This window comes from Hemitrygon akajei, chromosome 7, assembly GCF_048418815.1.
Source record: "Hemitrygon akajei chromosome 7, sHemAka1.3, whole genome shotgun sequence".
Lineage (NCBI taxonomy): Eukaryota > Metazoa > Chordata > Chondrichthyes > Myliobatiformes > Dasyatidae > Hemitrygon > Hemitrygon akajei.
Genome location: NC_133130.1, coordinates 180336984 through 180364135, shown reverse-complemented (window position 1 = coordinate 180364135; position 27152 = coordinate 180336984). Strand labels below are relative to the sequence as shown.

Below are 27152 nucleotides of genomic sequence, written 5' to 3'. Positions count from 1 at the left end.
GGGATCTAGGAAGAAACAACTTTGAGAAATGCTGCCACAAGGTGAATGAGCAAGCATTACACAAGTGCATTGGTCAACAGTATTGAAACCAGGATGCTGGAGCTGTAAAACAGCTGTACTACTGCCTTCACCACAGCACTGCCTTGTCTACTAGTCAAACTAAGGACAAATACATAGATACTTCACAATAATATAATCTGTTAAACAATTAAAGTTCTTAATGTCTTTTCAGAATCAGTTATCAGGTTTAATATCAATGACAGATGGGATGAAATTTAGTGTCACTTTCGATTGAAAGCCTCTTGTTTACCAAAAGTAGGGGATTTGAAGTCAGAAAGGCAAATAATTTAATGTTTTAAATGTCCTTTGATAATTAAGTTTATTTCAATATACTAATAACATTTTAAAATCATATCTCATATCTTAATGAATGTTTAGAGGCTTTGTTTAGTGTTGTCTTGCAGTGAAACAGTTTATGAGATAACCGGTTAACAAATCACAATAAACTGTGGCAGGAAAAACTGCCAACAGACAGACTCTTCATAGGTTGGACATGCAAGGTCTACTACAGCCTGTAGCACTGTTTATTTCTGGCTGTCCAAGGATAGAAAGTGAGGTTTAACCAGTTACGCCATACAATTTTTCTTAAAGGCACATCTCTCACAAGTAAGTACAGACATAAAGCAGCTAAAATTAAGATGGGTTGGGCCACAAGATTGATCTCCCATTCAAAAAAGAACAGCCATCAGAAAAGTTTAAAAAGGTACATTGAAATTCTTCTGAGAAGATGGAATCAATTTGATCTGAGGCTTATGGAGTAACATTGGGAATTAGATTATTACTTAGGCATTACACTTAAAATGTGCATAACCATTTAGAGGTCACACTTAAAAATTACTTCTTTAAAATTGACAGGACTGGATGCAAGAATGCCCTTCCTGGGAGCAGCTGACCTATGTTGTTCACCTTTGAGAGGGAGTGAGACCTATAGTGGGTGGAGAGAATAGAATTACACTGTAATGCATGTAGGTCTGCTGAAATTAATTTTGATTGCCCAATGGAATCAAGAATTTATCCTTCCCCACAGTTGTCTTGGTTTTCAACCAAATATACTTCCAATAATATGGTCACGATCAGAACCTCAGCCGGTTTTACCAACTCTACCTCAGAGTGTGCTTGCACCTCCTCTACTTGTGCCCTGTTTAAATCACACAGGAAGACTTACCATTGTGAGACGGTGTGACTGCTACGAGTTGGAATAAGTTTAGGAGTTGATCATGCATGTTGCTACAGAGAGCAAATGTAGAACAAGCTATACCATTGTACAGGATCAAACTCAAGTATTCTCACAAAGGGATGACTTTTACAATAGTGCTCAAACTGAAACCTATTTGTTTTCACTCCCCAGTCCTTATCCAGGAAAAATGACCTGTCTTCAAATACTCACTGCAGTACTTTGCAGAGCAACAACTACATGTGGCATATGTTCGAGTAAAAGCCTCCATTTCACCTGGGCTTGTAGCAGAAGGGGTACTCTGTCACACATGCTGTCCAAACGGTCATAAATATTTACCAAGGTACTGTTTTCTTCTTTAATATTTGAAGATATTCCATAAAATTTTAATTCTAAAAGTATACAGAACCAATTTTAATCTGGGATTGCTATGACCTTGACAGTGTATTATCAAAAATGTATTGAAATGGCTGTACTAAGCAGAGACATTTAACAAAAGTACTTACAAATAAACAGACACACAATAGCATAAAAATGTATCTCCTATGTTTTACTAGAATAGCAAACACAGTTGCTAAGGAGACAATATACAAATGTCACTGATGAATTTGGCAATTTCCACTGTTAATATATATTTGCTCATTTTAAAACCTTCAACTACATGTTCTAATGTTCTTCTTCAGCTTGAATTCAATTATTTACCTGGTAATACTGCAGTGATAAGCCTTGGGATATTCTATAGTATAAAAAAAGGTGTTTAATACTTGCAACTTATTTGTGTCAGGGAAAAACAAAAAATAAAAGCCTCTTTATCCCCGGAAAGAAAGTGAGGGAATCTGAAGATATGGAACAGAACTTGGGCAAGAGGTGGGCGATGAAACTAGGAAAGAACGAGGAGGAGAATGTGGAACTGGTAATAAAGCTGTCAACAATACAGACATTTTAGAATTCTGTTTAGAGGAGATAGTGTATCTGGTAGTAATGGGAGACAGGAATGTAATCGTTGGGAAAATGCAAAAAGAAAAGCCAGGAATTCTCAACCTCCAGGTTTCACATGGGTTTACTTTCTACGATTCCCAAAGCCAATTCAAATTAAAATTATTATCAAATTACATAGATCTCACTATATACTGTACTGAGATTCATTTTCAGATTCACTGGTGATGATGATTCTGGTGAAGATTGGCTTGGCCATCGCACTAAGTGGCAGTGGCAACCTTATCCTCTGACCTTTAAAATAATTATTGAGCACAAAAATCCAGCAACAACTTAACTTAAAATCTGCAGATGCTGGAAATCAAATGCACACAAATTGCTGGAGGAACTCAGTAGTCCAGGCAGCAACTATGTAAAAGAGTAAACAGTCAACATTTCAGGCCGAGACCCTTCATCAGGACTCAGCCCGAAATGTTGACTGTTTATTCTTTTGCATAAATGCTGCCTGGCCTGCTGAGTTCCTCCAGCATTTTGTGTGTTTTACTTCCCTATTCTGAATATCACTTTCCATCAGGCGCAAGTTCGAAGGGATTTTTAGAGCCCCATATCAGTAATGTTTTTAAACTCTGAGCATGCACTTGCATTGAACTTCTCACAGAAAAGCCAGAAAATAAGGAGCAACATTTGTATAATAATGTGAAACACTTGATAGTTTCACTATCATTGCAATGGATCATAAAATCCTCGACATTTAGCTCCAAACCTTTTGCTGTACATCATTCAATACGTGTTCTTCTCTCCAGTTTCTTTTTGGGTCATTGCCAAAGTAAAGATAAAGGCAGAGAGAAATTAATATTCAGGTGAAATGCTGCTTTCCAGCATTTTTTTGCTATGGATTCTTCAACTATGCACCTGATTTGAAATATAAGTACCCAATTAATCTCCTGTCAACTAACCTGCTGATCTGGGTCACTTCTTTTATCCTATTGACAATTTTTTCGTATACACCAAATAGGAGCACTGATTCTGAGTGGATAACAAAAAGAATGAGTAACTCCATGGCTGCTGGTAATGACACATTGGCTGCTAAGACTAGATAATTAATTCCTCTATGGCTATAACAACTAGGCATATTTCACATCGTACTTTACAGGGTATTAAAGCATGCACAGTTTGTTTTTGATCGACTGCATCTTTACAGGTAGATTGATGAGCTTTTTCCTTTCCTCACCATTCATAGTTGCCGGCTGGAGGTGTAGTGACAACCGCACTGTACTTTGATGCAAATGGTTCCAAGTTTGAATCTGGCCAGCTCCTTGCATATTCCATCTGTGCTGGGTTGGGCATCAAGCTAGCAACCCAGCCTTGTAAAAAAAGACAAAAATGCTAAAGAAATGGCAAGGTTGCCGTCCAGTGAGCCACAAGGTGTGGAAAGGAACAACACTCCATTCATAGCAGAAGACAGCTAGTGGTTAGCAATGAAATAATCTACAGCAACGCTGGAAAGCAGCAAGACAAAAAAAAATAGACTGACTTCCAACTTAGAATGAGAATCTGCTTGCTGAGAAATCAGGCCCTGGACAGTTAAGTTTTCCCATAGGGGCTCTTATAAACTCTGCAACATCTGGGCAGAAAGCAACAAAATGATCCATTTGTTCAGGACACACAAGTTTGCCCAAACAAAATTCATAACAAATTTTGCATGCAGGAATTTATGATGCATTAAATTCTCATTAGCTCCCAACTGCAGATCCATGTACGTGCCAGATTGGCCACATTGGTAAAAATAATGCAAACTTTCAGAACCCTCTCCCACAGTGTTCAGTGAGTCCTAATTGTCCAGAGATGGATTGTATTTGATGTCTTCTGCCGATAAACATCAATGGTTGATGTGTGGCTGGAGCTGGGATCAGGAACGTGGGATAGATTTCTTTTTTAAGTTGGTTTTTATATTTCACAAATATGTGAAATTACCCAAAGCTTACCTGTCACTTCTGTAACATCTCACATCACGGAGTGACCAGCACATTGACTTACAGCCTATATTGTGGCTGGATCTGGGGTCTGGAGCATAGGACCGGGAACCTGGGACAGGAACGTTGGTAGGTTTGTGGCCAGGGCTGGGATCAAGACAGAGTTCTGCTGACAACTCAACTGTTTGCTGCTTTAGTGGCAGCCATCAACAATCAGCTGCCTTGAATAGTGAGGGAAGTCAAAAACTTATCTATCTTGCCCCTAGAAGATTTCAGTAAACCTAACGCAAACTACAATTTGTTTTGACAAGCTGAAACATACGATTTGGAACATACCTTGTTGTTATATCCACGGAGGGGTTGACTGCTGTGTGTCACAGTAGCCATGGTGTCCTTGCTGGCAGCTTTAGGAGGTATCTGTGTTTTTTTTTGTTTTCCCCTTAGAATCTGTGCTCTAATTGCAAGCATTTAAGGGGACTTGGTGTGCAGGAAAAACATGTCAATATTTCAAAAGTGATACAGATCAGCAGGTTAATTTGCAGAGGGAGATTAATTGCCTCCTTTAAGTCACCCCTGGTTTAGGTGGGTGGTCAAAGACCCAGAGCTATGACATCAATTTCTTAATGTTGTCCTCAAGAAAATTAAAACAAGATTCCTTCTTCAAAATAAATCTGTATCACACTGCAACATTGAAATAAATTTCATTAAGATACAGGAGCAAAATTAGGCCATTTGGCCCATTTCACTATGGCTGATGCAATTTTCCTCTCAGCCACAATCTCCTGTCCTCTCCCCATATCCCTTCATGCCCTGACCAGTCAAGAATTTCAATGATTTCTTGCCTCTCACATATCCAACCGAGACATGAGCAAGAAAGTGAAAGAAAAAAGGTGCAGATTTAATGGTCTGAATAGCCTGCACTTGTGCTGTACCAGTTCATAATTCTAGATCAGTAAAATGATAGGCCTTCTGTTCCCAAATACCTTGAGCATGTGCCAGTTTATCAATGGCAAGTACAGCATGCAAAGACCTAACATGAAGTTGCATTGGGAATATTACAGTTAGCAAGGACATCAGGCTGGCATCAGCTCGAGAAGGACGTTATAACCAGATGTACAGTCTCAGTGATTCTCTTCTCCCTAACCACAAACAAGCTGGTTAAGGCAGCTGAAGTGGAGTGTAGAGGCCCTCTGACTGTGACAGGTGTCTGGCAGCCTCCAGTCAGAGCCTTCATGGATCTGTTGACAGCTACATCAGTTCCCAGGCAAGGATGATATTCCAGGGGCTAGAGAGGCTCATCGCATGGGCAAGGATGAGCTCTAAACCAGAGAAATCTGGGTCTCTAGTGTTAAAGAAGGGTAGACTCATGGACAAGTTCTGTTTCTCCTTGGATGGTACTGCTATCCCATCTGTCGCTGAGAAGTGAGTCAAGAGCCTGGGGAAGGTCTTTGAGACTGCAGCTCAAGAGATGTGGCTGCTACCAGAATACCACCAAGGAGTTAGAAGTGTGGCTCACCTATGTGGATAAGTCAACTCTACCTGGCAAGTTCAAGGCTTGGATCTACCATCATGGCATCCTCCTTGGCCCATGCTGGTATATGAGGTACTCATGTCAACACTCGAGGTTCCCCAAAGGGAGATCAATGGCTACATTCCAAGATGGCTGGACCTTCCACGTGGCCTGAACAGCATTGCTCTGTATGGGAAGAGGAATAAATTGCAGCAGCCTGAATGAGGCATTCACAGTTTCCTGTACAAGAGAATTATTGCTGTACAGTGTCTCCAGCGACCGCAAAGTCTTGTCTAAATGCCCTGGGAGAAGGCTGCGACCGCTGGCACCACGGCCAGTTGCTGAAAGCAGTGGCAGAAAACATCTCCTCAGCTATTAACAAGTGGAAGCACATCCGCCAACCCAGATACCTCATGGCCTTTGTCAAAGCTGGAGAGCAACCAGAGTTTCACTTAGATCACCAGCAGGCTTGCTTACCACGGCTTCTGACTGTCAATCTTGGCAAGCAATTAAAGTTCCCTTACTTCATTGCATCATCATCACTGAGGCCTGACACAGTCATTCTGTCAGAAGCCTTGTAGCAGGTGGGCATGGTAGAACTGACAGTGCCTTGGGATGACTGGATTGAGGAGGTGTTTGAACATACATCAGAAGCTGGTAGAGCAGTGCCAGAGACAGGGGTAGAGGGCAAGATGCCAGCCTGTAGAGGTGGGGTGTAGAGGTTTTACGAGCTGCTTGCTCTGCAGAACCTACTCTCTCCTTGGCATTACGGAGGCTGCAAAAATAGAGCCATTGGGACTATCACAGAGGCTGCTGGGCAATCCTCCAGATAGCTATGGACCAAGAGGTGTGACCCGGGGACCAGTGCTGTTGGGCTTGATCAACCTAGGCTGGGTTGCCTGGGTGAGGATGTCTGATAGTGAAAGACCCGAATCACCCGATGACCCCAGGTTACATCACTGATGGTGTGTCCCAGCACAGCCTAGGATACACCTCAGCATCAAGCGCAATTGTCATTCCATCATTCATGAAGACCCATGAATACAGTCAAAAGAAACAGCATCACTCCAGGGCAAAGGTACAGAACACAGTACCGACAATCATACACAGCACAAGGCACATACAGAACATTCAACATAGCAACCACGTAAAAAATAGCAGTAAGAAACAGTCACAGAAAACAGTTAAAAATCAACAGTAAGATACTATGAAGTGGTCTGACATCTTAATGGTGTCTTATTGGCTTGAATTTAAAAGCAAACATTTCTCAGAAGAGAACTATCATACTTAATTCATAAAGAAAAATACACAGAAGTAATAATGTACAATCTAATTGCCAAGAAGTACAGAATACACCAAAGTAATTTAAATGTTAACATTTTTTAAATTCACAGACAACAAACCCCAGGCAAACACATTAGAAACAAATTTTCCACATCAATGTATTTTCTTAATTGTTGGACTTCAATGAAAGAGTAGCAATTTTCTCATCTATAATATTCCTTTACCTTAATGAAGCATTAAACATCACCCTTCTTTCCCCCAATGAATTTATAGTGGTCAGACTTATGGAGTATCAGAGGAGTCAGAGAACGTTGATGAGGTGAGAAAAGGAAGAGTGTCAGATAACGTGTGCAGACCAAAACACTATTCAAGATTAAATCGGAAAGCCAGGTTGCGAGCAGTTTTGGTTGAAAGGCACGGCGATTTATTGTGGAGGTCTGAGCAATAGATTTGTTCTTCATAATACTTCATAAGGTCAAATTCACAGAGAGTGCTCACATGGTCTAAGGGCACAAAGGCAATGACACAAATGCAGGAAAGGAAAAGCTGTGTACTGGAATATATGGAACCTGTCTCCAGAGTCCTGGATTCCTCTGTAGCCAGACATCGCCTGGCAGTAAAGTCGGCTAAAAGGTTTCTCTCCGTCTTTTGCTCAGCATTATCCCATGGCTATGACTGGTAAATCAAAAGAGCTTTGCTACTTGGCATGGACACCTGCCTCATTCTTATTGAAATCAATAGTCTTTTAACAGTGATATTACTCTATCAATTTTATATTGTCATTTCAGGCAATTATGATTATTTTGTTATGATTACTGGTTTTATGTTCCACATTCATACAGGCTCCAGAGTGTTAACTTCCTCACATTTCTCAAACATATTTCACACAAGCATGGAAGAAGTGATCTCAACCCATGATGCACTGTTGTTTTCAGAGGCACCATATGGCAATCAGCGTTTCCTACATCTTTTCCATCAACCCCCCTCACCTGAACCCGTTATTCAAACTAATCCACGGAGTGAATGCAACCAGCAATCTAATGGGAAGACTTGGTTCCTGGCGTATCTGCCCAGTTTCTTCTTAAATATTTAATTCTGCTTGATATAGTGTAATTGGGTAACATGGCAGGAAAAATTCTTCAGAAGTCAGTGCCTCAAGAAAGCTGCATCTACCATTAAGGACCTTCACCTTCCAGGACGTGCCCTCATTGCATTACTACCATCAGGGAGGAGGTACAGGAACCTGAAGACGCACTCAGCAATTTAAAACAGCTTGTTCCCCTCTGCCATCAGATATCTGTAGGATTTACGAACACTATCTCACTATTTTGCTCTCTTTTTGCACAATTTTAGCATTTCTTATTGTAACCTGTGAGCTGCCACGAAAAAACAAAATCCACTATATGTAAGAAAGACAAAGGAGGTGCACAGCAGGTATAAGCGGGTAGGAAGAAATGAGAAACTTGAGTATAAGAAGTGCAAGAGAACACTTAAAAAATCAGTAGGGCTAAAAGGCATGAGGTTGCTCTAGCAGACAAGCTGGAGGAGAATCCTAAAGGTTTTTAAAGATGTGTTAAAAGCAAAAGAATAGTAAGGGACAAAGCTGGTTCTTGAGAAGATCAGTGGTATTGTATGTATGGAGCCAAAAGAGTTGAAGGAGAGTGAGCCTGTGGTATGTCGAATACTGGGTGAACGAGTAGTCTTTGCTGTTGCTTTACTGCACGCTTGAGTGCTCAGTGGTGGGTGGCGATGCTTCTTTTTGCTGGTGGGGGAGGAGGATCATTGTTTGCTATCACTTATGTGCGGGAGAGAGGGAGGAGAACGGGGTGAGGGGACTTTGGGGTTCTAACATTTAACTGTCATTCATTCTTTGGGGGCACTGCTCTGTTTCTGTGGATGGTTGCGAAGAAAAAGCATTTCAGGAAGTATATTGTATACATTTCTCTGACATTAAACATACCTTTGAAACCTTAAAAATGGATTTTGTTTGTATCTGAATACACTCAGCAGACAGACACAGAATCTATTGAAGTGAGGCAAAGTAGCAGCGAGGATATGGACCCTCTTCCGATTACAGAGCAGGAGGGTTTTGCTGACTTGAGGCAAATTAGGGTGACCAGATCCCCAGAGCCTGACAGGGTGTTCCCTCGGACCCTGTGGGAGGCAAGTGCAGAAATTGCAAGGCTCTAGCAGAGATATTTAAATCATTCTTAGCAACAGGAGAAGTGCCAGGGGATTGGAGGTTAGCTGATGTTGTTACGCTGCTTAAGAAAGGCTCTAAGAATAGGCCAAGAAATTATAGGCCAGTGAGTAAAGTTATTGCAAAGCATTCTAAGGAACTGGATATATGAATATTTAGTTAGACAGGGACTGATTAGGGATAGTCCGCATGGCTTTGTGCGTGGTAGGTTGTGTCTAATCTTATAGAGTTTTTTCGAGGAAGTTTTTTATGACGATGACTCTAATAGCAACCCTGATTATGATTCTGGAAGTGATATCACATTCTTATTAAGTTCCGTTTTACAAGTGATCCGCAGTCATTCTCTGAAAAATGAGACAACACTCATCATTCTCTATTATTATCTTTGGGAATAGCTCCCAGATTCCATTACCACATCAAATAAACTGAACACTGCAAGCTCTAAACTTCGTGATTGCTGACACTGGATCAAGAAGACTTGATGGCTCCAATTTTCCACCAGAACACGCCCTTCAGAATCTTGTACGTTGATATCACAACAGTATTTCAAACAAGACTAGTCACAGTCACGTCATTTATTTTCACCTCAAGTAACAGCAAGTTGTCTTTGCAATGAATTTAGAAACATCAAGTCTATTTCAAAGTTTGTTCCTGGATATTAAGACAGAAATCAAACCTGGCAGGACAATCTTTAAACTGTCAATTCCCACTTGTATTTAAGTATGTCCCAAGACCTATCAGACTGCAGATCAAACAATTAGCCACATTATGCTTGATTCAAATTTGAAAGATAAACAATTAATCAACACTTCCACAATTGCCACTACAATAACTATTTGTGGGAGTGCAATTGTCAGCTGTCTCATTAGTGAGAAAAAATTAGCTTTAACCCCCCCCCCCAGAACAAGCCACTCAGGAAAATCATTTCAAAATGACTGGAACTCCATCAGATGCTAGGCTTTGATCTGTACTTGAAACCTGTCCATATCCTGAGGTAAACACCTCCTGCTTCTTTGTTTTAATTGTCTTGAATAACAAGAGTTAGCATGGGAAACTCAAGGTCTGGAATTCACTGCCTGAAAGAGTAGCAGACTCAGACTTAATTATTAATTGCCTTCCAAGCCTTGAAAGCATTTAATTACTACTTGACAGGAGAAAAACAGCAGAGCCATGTGGGAAATGCTGGCAGTATGAGCAAGAGCTCTACGGGCCAAATGGCCTCCTCCGTGCTGCTTTGATTCTCAAATTCCACCTACAATAAAGGGAAGCTTATCTCTTATATCAACATTGTTCCTTATTCATCACTTTACTGAGCAAAAAAATTCTCCAAATAGAAGAAAGAACTATGATGAACAGAGTAACATGTCTATACTTTGATTATGAGGAACAGGCTAACGTTAGGGTGAGAGGACTGTGTATACGTGTGGGTGGGAGGTAGAAACATGGCTTGTTTTGCTGTAGTTTCATTGTGTTCTGTGTTGTTCTGCCAAGCATTGTGGGTATCCTATGTGAGCGCCAAAATGTGTGGTGGTGCCCTTAGCACACCCTTGAGTGTGTTGGTTGTTATGCAGCGTTTGCATATTTCACGCTATGTTTTGATGTACATGATATAAATAAACTTGAATCTTTAAACACATCTTGAAGTTTTTAAACACATCTCACGAGTTGAATCCATCTAATGTGTTCACATCTAATATTACAGTAGACAGGTTGAGTATCCTTTTTCCGAAATTTTTTTGAATGCTGACATGACATCACAAATAAAAAATTCTACAAGACGTTGGGAAGGTTCCCAGGTGATGTGCAGGTGCACCACAGACTGTTCTGAGAAGTGACCTCACATATGTAATGAACAGACTTTTAAGACAGAAAAATAGAAAAACACTGCATAAAGTGGAGAAAGGAAGATCTCAATCATGCATTGAAAAAGTGGATTCATCAGCAGAGTGAACATATAGAAACAGAGAAACATAGAAAACCTACAGCACAATACATGCCCTCCCACAAAGCTGTGTTGAACATGTCCTTATCTTAGAACAACCTAGGCTTACCATAGCCCTCTATTTTTCTAAGCTCCATGTACCTATCAAGGAACCTCTTAAAAGACCATATCATATCCGCCTCCACCACCGTCGCTGGCAGCCCATTCCACGCACTCACCACTCTCTGCATAAAATAACTTACCCCTGACATCTCCTCTGTACCTACTTCCAAGCACTTACTTAAAACTGTGCCCTCTCGTGTTAGCCATTTCAGCCCTGGGAAAAAGCCCCCGACTATCCACACGATCAATCATCGTCTTATACACCTCTATCATGTCACCTGTCATCTTCTGTCACTCCAAGGAAAAAAGGCTGAGTTCACTCAACCTATTCTCATAAGGCATGCTCCCCAATCCAGGCAAAATCCTTGTAAATCTCCTCTGCACCCTTTCTAAGGTTTCCACATCCTTCCTGTAGTGAGGCGACCAGAACTGAGCACAGTACTCCCAAGTGGGGTCTGACCAGAGTCCTATATAGCTGTAACATTACCTCTCGGCTCTTAAACTCAATTCCACGGTTGATGAAGGCCAATGCACTGTATGCCTTCTTAACCACAGAGTCAACCTGCGCAGATGCTTTGAGTGTCCTATGGACTCCGACCCAAAGATCCCTCTGATCCTCCCCACTGCAAATAGTCTTACCATTAATACTATATTCTGCCATCGTATTTGACCTACCAAAATCAACCACCTCACACTTACCTGGGTTGAACTCCATCTGCCACTTCTCAGCCCAGTTTTGCATCTTATCAATGTCCCGCTGTAACCTCTGACAGCCCTCCACACTATCCACAACTCACCCAACCTTTGTGTCATCAGCAAATTTACTAACCCAACCGTCCACTTCCTCATCCAGGTCATTTATAAAAATCACGAAGAGTAGGGGTCCCAGAACAGATCCCTGAGGCACACCACTGGTCACCGACCTCCATGTAGAGTATGACCAATCTACAACCACTCTTTATACGTACACAATGCTGGAAGAACTCAGCAGGCCAGGCAGCATCCGTGAGAAAAGAGTAGCCAACGTCTCGGCCCGAAACGTTGGCTACTCTTTTCTCACGGATGCTACCTGGCCTGCTGAGCTCTTCCAGCATTGTGTACGTATTCTTTGATCCACAGCATCTGCAGTTGTATTTTTGTGTTTACAACCACTCTTTGCCTTCTGTGGGCAAGGCAGTTCTGAATCTACAAAGTAATGTCCCCTTGGACCCCATGCCTCCTTACTTTCTCAGTAAGTCTTGCATAGGGTACCTTATTAAATGCCTTGCTGAAATTTATATACAGTACATCTGCAGCTCTACCATCATCAATGTGCTTAGTCACATCCTAAAAAAATTCAATCAGGCTTGTAAGGCACGACCTGCCTTTGACAAAGCCATGCTGACTACTCCTAATCATATCATGCCTCTCCAAATCCTGAGAGGGTCTTCTCCATCAACTTACCAACTACTGAAGTAAGACTCACTGGTCTATAATTTCCTGGGCTATCTCTACTGCCTTTCTTGAATAAGGATCAACATCTGCAACTCTCCAATCCTCCGGAACCTCTCCGTTCTCATTGATGCAAAGATCATCGCCAGAGGCTCAGCAATCTCCTCCCTTACTTCCCACAGTAACCTGGGGTACATCCTGTCCTGTCCCGGTGACTTATCCTATATGATGCTTTCCAAAAGCTCCAGCACATCCTCTTCCTTAATATCTACATGCTCAAGCTTTTCAGTCCGCTGCATCATACCTAAAAACACCAAGGTCCTTTTCCATAGTGACTACTGAAGCAAAGCACTCACTGAGTACCTCTGCTATCTCCTCCGGTTCCATACACACTTTTCCACTGTCACACTTGATATGCCACTTAATGGCATGCTCGTCATGAAACAAGCAAAGATCTATCACAACAAATTGAAAATGGAAGGTAATTCTGAATATTGAGCAGGCTGGTTGTAGAAATTTAGTAAAAAGCATGGCATGAATTTTTTAAAGATTTGTTGTGTATGTGCTCAACTACATATCAATTAAATAAAAGCTCAGGAGTTGGCTTTAACTGATATATTCACATTGCAGTGCGGGGGGGGGGAACAATGTGCATGTGCCGTCAACAGATCAATACATTGTGCTAAAGGGAGAGGGGGTCATTGCTCTAAAAGAAATAGATCCATACATTATACTTCCTTCCCCTTTAGACTAATGCACCATAAAACTATACATGTACAAAATATTTGATTTCCCTTTCATAAACCTATATTCCCCAAAAAAAGCACGCTTTCACAATAACACTCCATAATAGCACTGTGAAGTGGAAGGTTCAGTCTTTTGGGTGGTGCTCTGTTTCTTTCAGGATAGCTGCTCTGAACCTATCAAGTGACATCAGGTTTGGCAGGTCTCTTGTCAACAATAACGTTTTTGTCACACTTCCGGACCTGTGGAGTGGCACTGCATTTGGTAGGTTGCCGGTGTCACATTGCTGTCAGTGACATTGTCACTGAGAAGTAAGTCCGGTGACTGTAATGTGTCCGTCTTGTTGGATACAATTGACTCAGGTGTGTTCTTCAGTTAAGCATCCAGTATCTGGTCCACATGACGTCTCTACGTCTGATCTCCATCATCCACTGTGTACATTAGTGGTTCAGTTCTTGTAGCTATCCTGCTGGGTGTCCGCTTGTCTTTTCAGTAATTATGCACAGACTTCCTGTCCAATCTCAAAGTCCTTGCTGCTTCGCTTGGCAGCTGGCTGAACTGTTTATTCTGCACTTCCCTCAACAGAACTGGTTTCAGAAAATCTTTACAAGATCTCAGATTCCTGCTCATGAACAACATTACAGGGGTTTGATATGTCGGTGAATGAACAGAGTTCCGATACACAAAAAGGAAGTTATCCACCTTGTGCTGTAGAGAAACGTCCTCCTTGTCCATCACTTTAATAGACTTCTTGAAAGTTTGGATAAATCTTTCAGCTAACCCATTTGTTGCTGGGTGGTGAGCAGTTGACTTGAAATGTCTGATGCCATTTTGCTTCATGAACATTCAGAATTCTTTTGATGTGTATTGCAGTTCGTTGTCACTCACAATTGGCTCTGGTGAGCCATTTCTGGCAAAGCTGGTTCTCAGGGCGGAGACAGTCTTTGCTGATGTGGTTAACTTCACTGGTATAACCTCCAGCCACTTCGAATGAGCATCCACAGCAATCAGGAACATGGAGTCCATGAATGGCCCAGCAAAGTCAACATGTACTCTTTACCATGGTGAAGATGGTCACTCCCACTGGTGTCACAGTGCCTGTGAGGGTGCATTTTCAACCTTTTGGCATCCTAAAAAGCTTTTGGCCAAGTCTTCAATCTGTTTATCTATTCCCAGCCATCACACACAGCTTCAGGCAACACTCTTCATCTCCCCTCATGCAGATTTGCTAACACACTGGCACGCAGTTTAGAGGGAACCACAACACGAGATCCACACATCAGTGTTCTTTGACATACCGACAGTTGGTCTCGACTTGCTGAGAACTCAGGAAACATTGGGTTACCACAAGCTGGCCATCCTTGCATGGTGATTTCATAGATTTTTGACAATGTCGAGTCATTCCTCGTTTCCCTTTGTATTTCAGAATTTGTTACCGGCAACTGATCCATCAGTGCAGTGTGGAACACTTCTGCTGGGTCACAGAATGAAGACTTCTCAGTTGCTAACACTGGAAGATGTGGCAAGCCATCAATGTTGTTGTGTTTGGTATCCTTGAACTCTATGTCATACGAGTGAGCTCCTAGGAATAGTGCCCAACATTGTAACTGGGTAGCAGTCATCACTGGAATTCCCTTCCTGTGTTTGAAAATAGACAAGGGGTTGGTGATCTGTAAACTTTTGTCCGCAGAGGTAGTGGTGGAAATTCTCTATTCCCCATACTAGACTAAGGGCCTCTCAGTCAATCTGCGCATAGTTGCATTCTACGCTTGTCAGTGGGAGGGGAAGGGGGAGAGAACAATGAGCATGCATAGACACAGCGCATGTGCAGACAAATCAATGTGTAGGCTGGTGGGGGGGGGGGGGTCATTGGTCTAAAAGAAATAGATTCATACATTACAGTGGTGATAAAGCCTCGGCTTATCATGCAGCAGCAGAGAAATTCATTGATGAATTTGCCAAGATCGTCACTGATGAATATCGAACACGACAAATGGCTGCATCAGTGCATATATGTGATGAACAAGTGTAAGACACTTTCTTCTCCAGTCCTTGACCTTTCCCACCCACCTGGCTTCACCCATTACTTTCCAGCTAGCTGCATTCCCCTTCCCCCACCTTTTTATTCTGGCATCGTCCCCCTTCCTTCTCAATCCTGAAAGAGGGTTTTTGCCTGAAACATTGATTATAGATGCTGCCTGACCCACTGAGCTCCTGCAGCATTTTGTGTGTGTTGAAGTGTAAGATAAAGACTGCTTACAGGTAGCACATAAATTCAGAGTTGGAAATGATGGGGGTCCCAAGCTATCTCAGTATATGTGCCAAAATCTGGAAAAAAATCCCAAATCTGAAACATTTCTGGCCTCAAGAATTTCAGATAACAGGTAGTTAACCTGTATTAGCCAAGCTATTTTTTTCTTCCAAGAGTTAAATACAACTTAAGTGTAAGGTGATCAGTTATGATTAAGTATGATGGAGTATTAATTAGCTCAAAATAAGAAACAGACTAAAAATACTTGCAGATAAAAAACAATAATTTGATCCAATCAATCACTGAAGCACGTTATGTGAAAATAAAATCTGTAGCAAGTTAAAGGGTTCCAGGGGATGAGTAAGCCACTCTCAAAACAAGCAGGTGCATTATCAGACACATTTATCTATTGTTTCATAATGTGTGAATAAATACAACACCTTATCATGCAAAGTACAGATAATGAGAGGTAAATCATACTTGTTACTACTTAACAAAACAAAAAAAGAATAAAAAGAAACATTTATATAAATATAAAAGTCAATCAGAATCAAAAAAGGAAAACATTTCTTCAGTCACTTCTGATGATGGGCTGCAACTGAAATATTAAACCTTTTTTTCCTTTGATCAGAAACACAAGAACATCAGCAGATGATGAAAATCTTGAGCAACACACTAGCTGCTGAAAAAACTCAGCAAATCAGGCAGCATCTATGGAAGGGAACAAACAGTCGATGGTCCGCTCCAAGTCCAATCTGTGTTGGGTCTCAATAAAGTAGAACCCGTCGCACTGCGAGCACTGACAGACACGCAGATGAAGCGTTGCCTCACCAGTAAGGACTGCTTGGGGCCCTGAATGGCGGTGAGGAAGGAGATGTAGATACAGGGGTAGCACTTGACTTGCTTGCAGGGTTAAGTGCTAGGAGGGAAATCAGTGGAGATAGACAAGTAGTCAAGGAAGTCAGCCTCCCAACTTCTTAGTTCATTACCCCTTCTTCATCCGTCCACCTTCCCCTTCACCTGATCTCATCTATCACCTATCAGATTGTACACCTTCCCCCCACCCTGGCTTCTACTCCCTTCCTTTGTGATGAAGGGTCTCAGCACAAAACATCAATTCTTTATTTCCCCCATACATGTGGCCCAATTTGCTGTCTTCCTCCAGTGTTTCGTGTGCGTGATTCTCTTTGAACAGGTTAGTCAATTTCCAACATTTTCTTTGGTTTTAATTGTCTATAATGAGTAGTTAGTTCAGTTGATGCCCTCGTATATCAAATCTGCATTCTTCAATAGAGTAAGGGATTTTTAATCAATTGAAAACCTTGAATAAAACAAGAGAATATGTTCCTATGAGTTTCAGGACTCAACACAGCCTCTGGTTTCCCCACTAATGGTCCACATATTACAATAAGAAACATTTTTTGCTATTTTCAGAAGACCATAAGGTGACAATTAGACTGTGGCTTGTGCTTGATCCCAAGGACATAACGGCTGGTGAGTAACTAAGAAAGGTTCCTGTGTTCAATTAAATCCATTCTTATCATTATTTCACAACCTTGCCCAATCTGTATAAAAGTTAACGAAATGCACAACTTTGGGATTGGAGAAATAAAATACAAGATAACCAGATTGAGCCAAAATAGGCTGGAAAAACAGCACTGCAGTTTAAAACCACATGATGAAGTACCTCCAAATGCAACATTAATTCATTTTTGGATTCTGTTCAACATGCTGTGTTTTTTCAGCAATTTATGCTTTTAAAATCATGGAATATAGCAGCACGAGTCCCAAACTACTTACAAAATAAAGATTTGTATAACAGGCAGAGCAGAGATGATTTACGTACCAGCAAAAAAAATCTGCAGTTTTGCCAATGCTCAACATTTCAGCTTTGCTCAACTATATTGACTAAATTACTCCATTAAAATTATCATATGGAGGCGTGCAGAGAGCTTGCTCCTCTTCAGAAAAAAATAATGCTCAGGCAATTTTTTGGTCTCACTTGTGCATTTACTAAGTAATAGTGAGCAATTAAGCTGGACAGTTAACCCTGAGCATCCTGAGCAATGCTTCTCAACTCAATCAGCACTATCATTAAGTCCGTCAGTACATTTCTTGCAGAATAAAGTAATGAGAGATGAACAGCAACTTCTTGAATGTTAAAATGGGTTGCTAAGACATAACTATTCCAGAATTCTTGTCACTAAGCTGCATTGTCTGAAGTGAGCTGTTGGATTCAGTCATGCAATTCATTAAATCTGGCCATCTTGATGTACTATTAAGCTGCTATACTATACCTACATATTTATTTTGGAGCATTTGGTCAAATTTTGAGTTGTTTTCTCAAATATTTTGCAAGAAATTTCATTCAACAAGCTACATCATCCACCTGTATACCGTTATGAATGAAGCAGTATTTCAGGAACAGCAATATTCTCCTGAGGCAAAATGTAAAGGATAAATGACATATTTTCTCCCTTTTTAAAGAAATGGTGAAAATGGAGCAGTACAGAATCAAACAAAACAAGTAGTAGTAGGACCTGACAGCACAGTTCCACTTTACAGAGTGGTGCAGGGTTCATGAAAAGATCAATATAGAATTAAGTTAATGGCAATTTGCAGGGACTTTAAAATGTACTGGTCAGGCCATAATTACATCATGTGAACTCGTCCAAGGACAGTCCCAGGCCTGGCTGGGAAAGGAGGAGGGTTCGGCCTGGGGCCAGCAAATCAATCCAGTAAAAACCCAGAGCTACAGGAACACCAAAAAGAAGCTCCAAAGACATCACCCTTGGGAGAGGAAGGATCTTTGCCTAGAAGGTGTGAAGTCATGTGGTGAAAGTGGATGCCACAGGGCTGATCAACCTTCTATCAGCTAAGACAGAGGACTCCAGCGAGCTGCTGTCAGCAGCCTATGCCACAGTAAGGATGATGGGCTTACTAACATACTTCAGTGATACACGTACATTGAGGTACACTAAAAACAAGTATAGATTAGGACATTTTACAGCAGTCTCAAGCTAGAGTCTTGAAAATAATAATAAAGGTGTTATAAAGAATTAGCCCAAATCTGCATTTTCTAGCATTTTCTGGTTTTAAATTTCAAACTTATTTCAGGTGGACACCAAATCAAAGACCACTTATTATACATAAAATTACAGTCTTGGAAGACAAATTTAATCCAAAAAAAAACTTATGATAATCAAACTCCTGTGGGAAATCTCATTAAGCAAGATCAAGTTTATGTATAGCTTTCTCATAAATTCTATTGTGCTGTGAATGCCTGCAAGAAAATGAATCTCAAGGTAGTATATGGAAATATACGTGTACTTTGATAATAAATTTTACTTTCACTTTGATGCTTAGCCCAGTGCCTCACTGATGACAAGGGCATATTTCACTGTTTTTAAATGTCTTCAACATGTAGACATTTGTAAATAAGCTAAAAGTACTTAAATTATATTAAACAAGTACAAATTAGTTAATAGTAAAATAACAAGACAATGTAAACAAAAACCTTTACCCGAACCCCATCTTTTTAAGTAAGTTCAGTGACCACATTCAAATGAATGGGGATGCTGCTTAATCCACTTCTCTAGCTTTGTACAATCTGGAACTGCCTCTGGACTCCAGCAACAGAACTGCAAGTATGTGCACTGGCTTCAGTATGTTTCCAACCTCTGCAATGCAGTGGGCAAATATACATGCTACGGATATATTCAAATACCTTAAACAGCAAGCAGACACAAATCGTAGCTTGATGCTCCCCACGATATTACTCGTTAGGTCTTCACTGCCATTGTTAAATGATCAGAATCCGGTTTAACATCACTGCCATTCATCATGAAATTTGTTGTTTTGCGGCGGCAGTATAGTGCAATACTTAATACTAAAAACTATTAATTCCGATGAGAAATATATACAAAATTAAATTAGTAGTGCGAAATGAGAGTAAAAAGAAAAATGAGGTAGCGTACATGGATTCATTGTCTGCTCAGAAATCCGATGATAGAGGGGAAGAAGCTGTTCCTAAAATATTGAATATGCAAAAATTCTAAAAATACTAAAAAGAATTTGCAAAGTTATGGTTGTCACACCATACTATCGGGTTCAATTACAAAAGATGTCATGAACCAAACATACTATTGTACAAGAACATGCCTTTTTTGTAATTACTGGTTTGCACTAAGTCAGAGCTTTTATTATATTAGATCCCACAATTAGTTTGAGATCTCAAATTAATATCACCCCTAAAAGTATTCATATCTCTGCAATATCACCCAACTCTAGCCAAGATTTCTCACATCTTCTGCTGACCTCATCAATATTTATGTCTCAATTTGACCATTCTGAGCAGCTTCACTTTTGCCAACCCCTAGAAATCTGCATCAGTCCAAAACTCACCCACTGAAATCTAAATTCATATCAGGCCTTGTTGATTCACCTATCTCTGTGCCCTCCAATACACACTGTCTCACAGTTTAGGAATTTTCATTTCAAACACCTCATCCAGGTTTAAAAATCTCTGCAGCTGATTGCCAAAATATTAGCTCATCCACTATTCTAGATACTTGATTATTCCTGAATTAAGTTACTCCATTACTGGCACCAAGGCCCTAAACTCTGTAATTCCCTCTCCAGTCCTTGGCATTTGAGAGGGCATTACAGAATTCTTAAACTTCACTCTGCATCCAAGCCTTTGGTCATTAATATATGGCTCATTGTCAAATTTTAAACAATGCTCATATGATGTGCCTTTCAATATTCGAAGATTTACAAAATGCAAATTGAGGCTGTTTATGTATATAGTTTTGTTTACACTTTGGACTGTTTCTGTCCTTTCTAAATAACAAAATATTCTTATTAAATGTTACCTTCCTCTCCACACACATTTTTTCTCTGCATGGCCTCTTCATCAAACATGCATTTAGAAAATTTTAATATTTGCTTTGCCTGACTTCTCACTTTGTGGATTCCTCAGTGAGAAGAAATTTGATATTCAACTGTAATTTACTCCTGGTTCTGATCGAAACTGGACCTCTGCACAACAACTGAATGATACATAAATATTAGTAATGATGGCAACATCACACTCGATGAACAAAGATCAGTTTCAATATGTAATCCAATAAACACTTAGTAATAATTAACATGACAACACAGCCAATCATATGCATCGTGTGCAGTTCTCTTGTGGCTCCTTGACAGTCCTTCACCAAGAATAACCTCACTCATGTCCAACAAAGAGGAAAAATCTTAGGATGAAAAGCATTTTATCTTTATATATTCCTTTGCCCACAGCTTTCAGCTTCTTTCTTATTTGTAGTTGTGAAAGTACACATGAAAATTCATAGTCATTATTTTGAATTATGCAAATATTTACATTTTTACTCATAACATGTTGATTAACCACCTTATTAAAAAGCAATTTCAGAATTATGGGTCACTTAATACTTCATATTTGTTGCAATTAGTTTAGACAACTTCATCTCCAGACCAATTTTCCACAAAAACTTACAATAACTTTACCAGCCAAATGCATTCCTGTGTCAATCAGATTTTGGTCTGAGGTCACTGGACCTGCAAACCAGCAAAATAAAGCAATTTTGTGTCATTCATTCACTTTTTTCCTCCCTCACTTCAGAACTTACAGTCTAGGATAATCTTGATGTTGAAATTTCAAAGTGGTCCTCAGTTGCAGCTATTGAGCACAACATTCCGTTAATCATTGGGACTATTCCAGTTGAAGACAATGTTGGAAGTACTTACACTTCGTCCATCTCGACATCCTCCTCATTCTGAGATAGTTGAAGGTAGGGATTATCTGAAGCTGGTCGAAACTTGTATCCCGTCAAACAGAAAAATACAAGTGTGGCGAGTTCATCTAGGAACTTAAGTTAAGAGTGATGATCAGAAAATGGCCCTTTGGATTTTGGACCTGTGAATGTATTCTTGAACACCTGAAAATTTGTTGCCAAAACTCATGCATTTGGTTAGGTTTGCATTCTGAACGTAGACAAACACAATCATTCCTGCCTATGGCCATCAAACTTTACAACTTCTCCCTCGGAGTGTCAGACACTCTGAGCCAATAGGTTGGTCCTGGACTTATTTCCACTTGGCATAATTTACTTATTATCATTTAATTATTTCTGGTTTTATTTTGCTATATTTCTACTCTATTATTGGTTGGTGCAACTGTAACGAAACCCAATTTCCCTCGGGATCAATAAAGTATGTCTGTCTGTCTGTAATGCATTGTAGGTGATAAGAAGGATTCAGTGATAGACCAGGAGCTCATTTCCCACTTCTTCAGGCGTGATCAAGTAGTACAAAGGTCACTACCAAACATTCTCTGGGAAGACCATCAATCCATCAGGGAAGAACACAACATTTAAAAGGTTCAGCATTTTACTAAGCCACATTGCAAGGCTCAGTTGTTGTCAGATGATCACATAATTAGTTATCTGGGAAAATAATTTTGTAATAAAGCTAAGCAAATAGAGAAAATTAAATTTAACATATTTAGAATATATTGCCTTAAGCAAATTAAGTGCAAAAGAGAAACTTAAATTATCATTTATGGGCAGCATGTCTAAATGGTATGAGGATAAAAAACAAGTTAAATTATCAACAGATTTTCCCCTGAACAAAATTACATCTGTTTCAATACATGTATCATTTAACGAAAACACCAAACAGCATCTTTTAAAGGTTAGCACACTATTACATTATTTTTCTTTTACAGATAAATATATTTTGTCAATTTTCCCCTTTGGTTTCTTCCCTGATGGAGTGATTCTGGTCATCCCAGAGAATGTTTGGTAGTACAAAGATGAGAAAATTTGTAGGTTCTGGAAATCCAAAACAGCACACACAGAATGTTAAAGAAACTCAGCAGGCCAGGCAGCATCTATGGGAAAGAATAAACAATCGACTTTTCGGGCCAAGACCGTTCATCAGGATTGGGAAAAGAAGATGAGAAGTTGGAGCAAGAAGGTGGGGGGAGGAGAGGAAGAGGTACAAGGTGGTCAGTGATGGGTTAAACTGGGGGAGGGGGAGGGATGAAGTATAGAGCTGGGAAGTTGATTGGTGAAAGAGATAAAGGTCTGGAGAAGGGAGAATCTGATAGGAAAGGGTAGAAGACCATGGAAGAAAGGGAAGGGGGAGAAGCTTCAGAAGGAGCCGATGGGCAGGTCAGGAAATAAGGCAAGAGAGGGAAATGGGAATGGGGAATAGTGAAGGAGAGGGATGGGGAACGATTAGCAGAAGTTCAAGAAATTAATATTTTCATGCCATCACGTTGGACGCTACCCAAACGGAATACAAGGTGTTGCTCTCTCCAACCTGAGTGTGGACTCATCGTAGCAGTAGAGGAGGTCATAGACTGACATGTCAGAATGGGAATGGGCAGTGGAATTGAAATGGTGGCCACCAGGCGATCCCACTTTTTCTGGCAGACAGAGCATTTTTTCAAATGCAAAATGAGGCAATTCATTGGGAGTCCTGATGAAGGATCTCGGCCCAAAACGTTGACTGTTTATTCCTCTGCATGCTGCCTGGCCTACTGATTTCCTCCAGCATTTTGTGTGTGTTGAGGAGAAACCAAAGGCAGATTGGATGACCATGTTGCAGAACATCTGTCTTCAGTTTGCAGGAGTGATTCCAAGATCCATTTGCCTCTCACTTTAATCTGTCCCATTCTGACTTTTCCATCTTTGGAGTCCTCCACTTTTCCAAGAAGACTCAGACAAGCTCAAGGAACAGCTTCTCATCTCCCAGTCTGACAGATCTGAGGAATTAGCGTTAACAATTTCAGATAACCTGACTTTCCAGCTTGTGTGGGGTCTACTGAGATTTTCCAGCGTTCTCCAATTTCAGCATTCCAACAACTGTAGTTTGCAAATCACAATTCTAACATTGTTCTCATTTGTTTTCTATTTGCATCTCTCCAGCCAGAACAGCTGCAACTAACAAACCTTCACTACCCCCTTTCATCTGGCACCACTATTTGTGTCATTTTCATAGTGTCTCCACCCCTATCACAATAATACCCTTTGTTCTCTTGACTCCTCCCCATCTCTGCCACTTGAAACAACACATACGAAATGTCAAAGGAGCTCAGCAAGTCGGGCAACAGTTGACATTTCAGATCGATCATCTATTCCCCTTCATAGATGCTGCCTGACTTGCTGAGCTCCCCCAGCATTTTGTGTGTATTGCTCAAGATTTCCAGCATCTGCAGAATCTCTTGTGTTTATGTTCTGCTACTTTAAATGTATTTTTGTTTTCTGAATTTTGCTCTTTTTGAAAAGTCATTGATCTGAGATCGAACCAGTTTTGCTCCCTGATCTGCTGAGCATTTCCAACATCTGCAGCTCCTTTTTTGCTTTTTGACTTTGAATGTGGCATCTATTTAGCCAGTGAAACATGAGTGAAATTCAAGCCCTGCCAGTGTCACATATCTGGGAGGTTGACTCCTCATTTCCTATGTACATTCAGAATTAAACCTTAACTTTTTCATGAAGTGCCCATAAAGTGATCTTATTGTATTATACAAATTAACAAATACTATGGAAAGTGTAAAACTGAATAATTACTCACAAGTGCAAGAGACGTTCAATGTAGTAAAATGATCAATATAATAAATGATCAAAATTTGGAATACGGAGTGCCCAAAAAGCAAATAGACTTATGGACATACTAATGGAATATAAAAACTTTGGAACTATTTAAGAAACAACCTAACATTACAATAACTGGACTTTAGGCTCTATCTGGGAGAATGAACCAATATGGCCTGCATATAATTACTTCTTTGCAATGATCATGTGATAAAGGACTAGCTTCTCATTTCTATCCTTTTTACCTCCCCTTCTTTCAATCCAGAAATGGAACAAGGTTTGTGGACACAATGTAAAATAAAAGAGGAAAAGCTTTCTTGAAAACAAGAAATTCTGTAGATGCTGGAAATCCAAAGCAACAGACACAGAATGCTGGAGGAATTCAACAGGCCAGGCAGCATCTATGGAAAAGAGTAAATAGTCGACGTTTCAGGCCGAGACCTTTCATCAGGACTGCTTTCTTTCTTGGCCTCACTTGCAAAATGAAATTGTGAAGCTGTGTTTTGAAAATGAATATGCACTTAAGGTGAAATATACTGCAGGCATGCAAACTTTCCATTAGATCTAGTCAGGATAACAACACAGTTCATTAGAAAAGGAATAGAAATTCTGGTAGGGTGTGGACAAGCTGCAAGGTGGATAATTACTGAACATGCAGAAACAAGTAATATGCATTCAGGTGAAAAATTTCATTTCAGCAAACTCCAGGAATTTCAGTTTGATAAAAATCAAATGGCAGGGTGTTTGAAATTATTACTTTCCTTTCGCAGCTGCATGTTCTATGAGTTTCAACATCTCAATTACAAGCTCCCAGGACTCATCGATGCTGACTGTTAACGAAACCAGCATGAGACCGGCTCCTGGCCTCACTGTCTTTGATGAAACGGGGCAATAAGTCCACATTCCATACTTCATAGCATCAGCTTTTGATGCACCATCCCTGCCAACCGAAACATCTCTCTTATATGACTGCCTTTCATCTGCACAAAACAAGCTAGAAATCTGTAATAATATTTTATGGACACATTTCCATAATTTGTTTAAAGTCCAAATTATCTTTGGATCACTAAAAAACAGTACTTTTGAAAAGATGGTACAATATGCAACATCCCAAATAGTCAAGTCCATTCTAACTTGATTAATTAAGAACTGATTAAGTTCATTTCTCCAGCTAACTAATCTCTACTCCTGCGTCTCATGTAGTAAGTAAGGATTTGAAACAACCGAAGAAGCAACTTGCTTGTTTTCAGCAAGAGCTTACCTGATACAGCCACTTCCACTGGAAAGGTACGATAATTTTGATCAGGATTGCAATGATACGCGTAAAATAAATATAACACACGATCTAAAACAGAGAAGATACAAAATTAGCATATTAGAACAATTGACAATCAAAATTTAGCGAGATTTATATTTTAACTCATGCTATTTGCAAAGTACCACTGAAGTAAAATTTGTTTTACTTGTTTGTAACACACGCAAAATGCTGGAGGAACTCAGCACACCAGACTGCATCTATGGAAAACAATACAGTCAACATTTTGGGCCAAGACCCTTCAGCAGGGCTGAAGAAAAAAGAATGAGGAATAGATTTAAAAGGTGGGAGGAAGGGAGGGAAAAACACAAGGTGATGGGTGAAACCAGGAGGGGGAGGGGTGAAGTAAAGAGCTGGGAAGTTGACTTTCTGAAAGAGATACAGGGCTGGAGAAGGGGGAATCTAATAGGAGAGGACAGAAAGCCATGGAAGAAAGAAAAGGTGGGAGGAGCATCGGCGGGAGGCGATGGGCAGGTAAGGAGATGAGAGGGAAAAGAGGATGGGGAATAGTAAAGGCGGGGCATTACCAGAAGTTCAAGAAATTGATGTTCATGCTGTCAGGTTGGAGGCTACCCAGACAGAATATAAGGTGTTGTTCCTCCTACCTGATTGTGGCCTCATCATAACAGTAGAGGAGGCCATGGATGGATATGTTGGAATGGGAATGGGAATAGGAAGTGGAATTAAAATGTGTGGCCACTGGGAGATCCTGCTTCTTCTGGCAGAGAGTAGGTGCTCGGTGAAGCAATCTCCAAACCTACGTTGGGTGTCACCGATATACAGGAGGCCACACCGGGAGCACCGGACACAGGTTGGAAGAACAACACCTTATATTCTATCTGGGTAGCCTCCAACCTGATGGCATGAACATCGATTTCTCAAACTTCCGGTAATGCCCCCCCCACCCCACTCCTTCACCATTCCCCATCCACTTTCCCCTCTATTACCTTATCTCCTTGCCTGCCCATCGCCCCCCTCTGGTGCTCCTCTCCCCTTTTCTTTCTTCCATGACTTTCTGGCCTCTCCTATTAGATTTCCCCTTCTCCAGCTCTGTATCTCTTTCAGAAAATCAACTTCCCAGCTCTTTATTTCACCCCTCCCCCTGCCAGTTTCATCTATCACCTTGCATTTCTCCCTCCTCTCCCCTACCTTTTAAATTTACTCCTCGTCTTTCTTTCTTCCAGTCCTGCTGAAGGGTCATGGCCCAAAACATTGATTGTACTTTTTTCCATAGAAGCTGCCTGGCTTGCTGAGTTCCTCCAGCATTTTGTGTGTCTTGCTTGGATTTCCAGCATCTGCAGATTTTCTCTTTTTTTAAAAAATTTGCTTAAGTTTGGCATACATTCCTTGAAATTTAGAAAAGTGAGAGACTATCCAATTAGAATACTTGAGATTCTAGAAAGATAAATCTTATGATCACAAGAGATTCTGTAGAAGCTGGAGATCCAGAGCAATACACCCAAAATGCTGGAGAAACTCAACAGGTCGGGCAGCATCTGTGGAAATGAATAAACAGTTGACAACTTGGGTCAAGAACCTTCTTCAGGACTGAAACGAAGAGGGAAGAAGCAGAATAAAAAGATGGGGAAAGGGGAAGGAGGACTAG

At 40.5% G+C, this 27152-nt stretch overlaps 1 protein-coding gene across 2 annotated transcripts in view; it reads right to left on the bottom strand.

Moving 5' to 3' along the window:
- gpr107 (G protein-coupled receptor 107) overlaps positions 1-27152 on the bottom strand; it is a 129482-nt gene that overhangs the window by 19219 nt on the left and 83111 nt on the right. Inside the window, exons 16-17 of one of the 2 annotated variants that reach the window (XM_073052773.1) lie at positions 25493-25576; positions 21377-21498 (exon numbers count right to left, since the gene is read on the bottom strand). In XM_073052773.1, the coding sequence (XP_072908874.1) occupies positions 21377-21498; positions 25493-25576 (206 nt within the window). The remainder of the gene's footprint in view (positions 1-21376; positions 21499-25492; positions 25577-27152) is intronic. The other variant, XM_073052774.1, reaches the window with a different exon arrangement.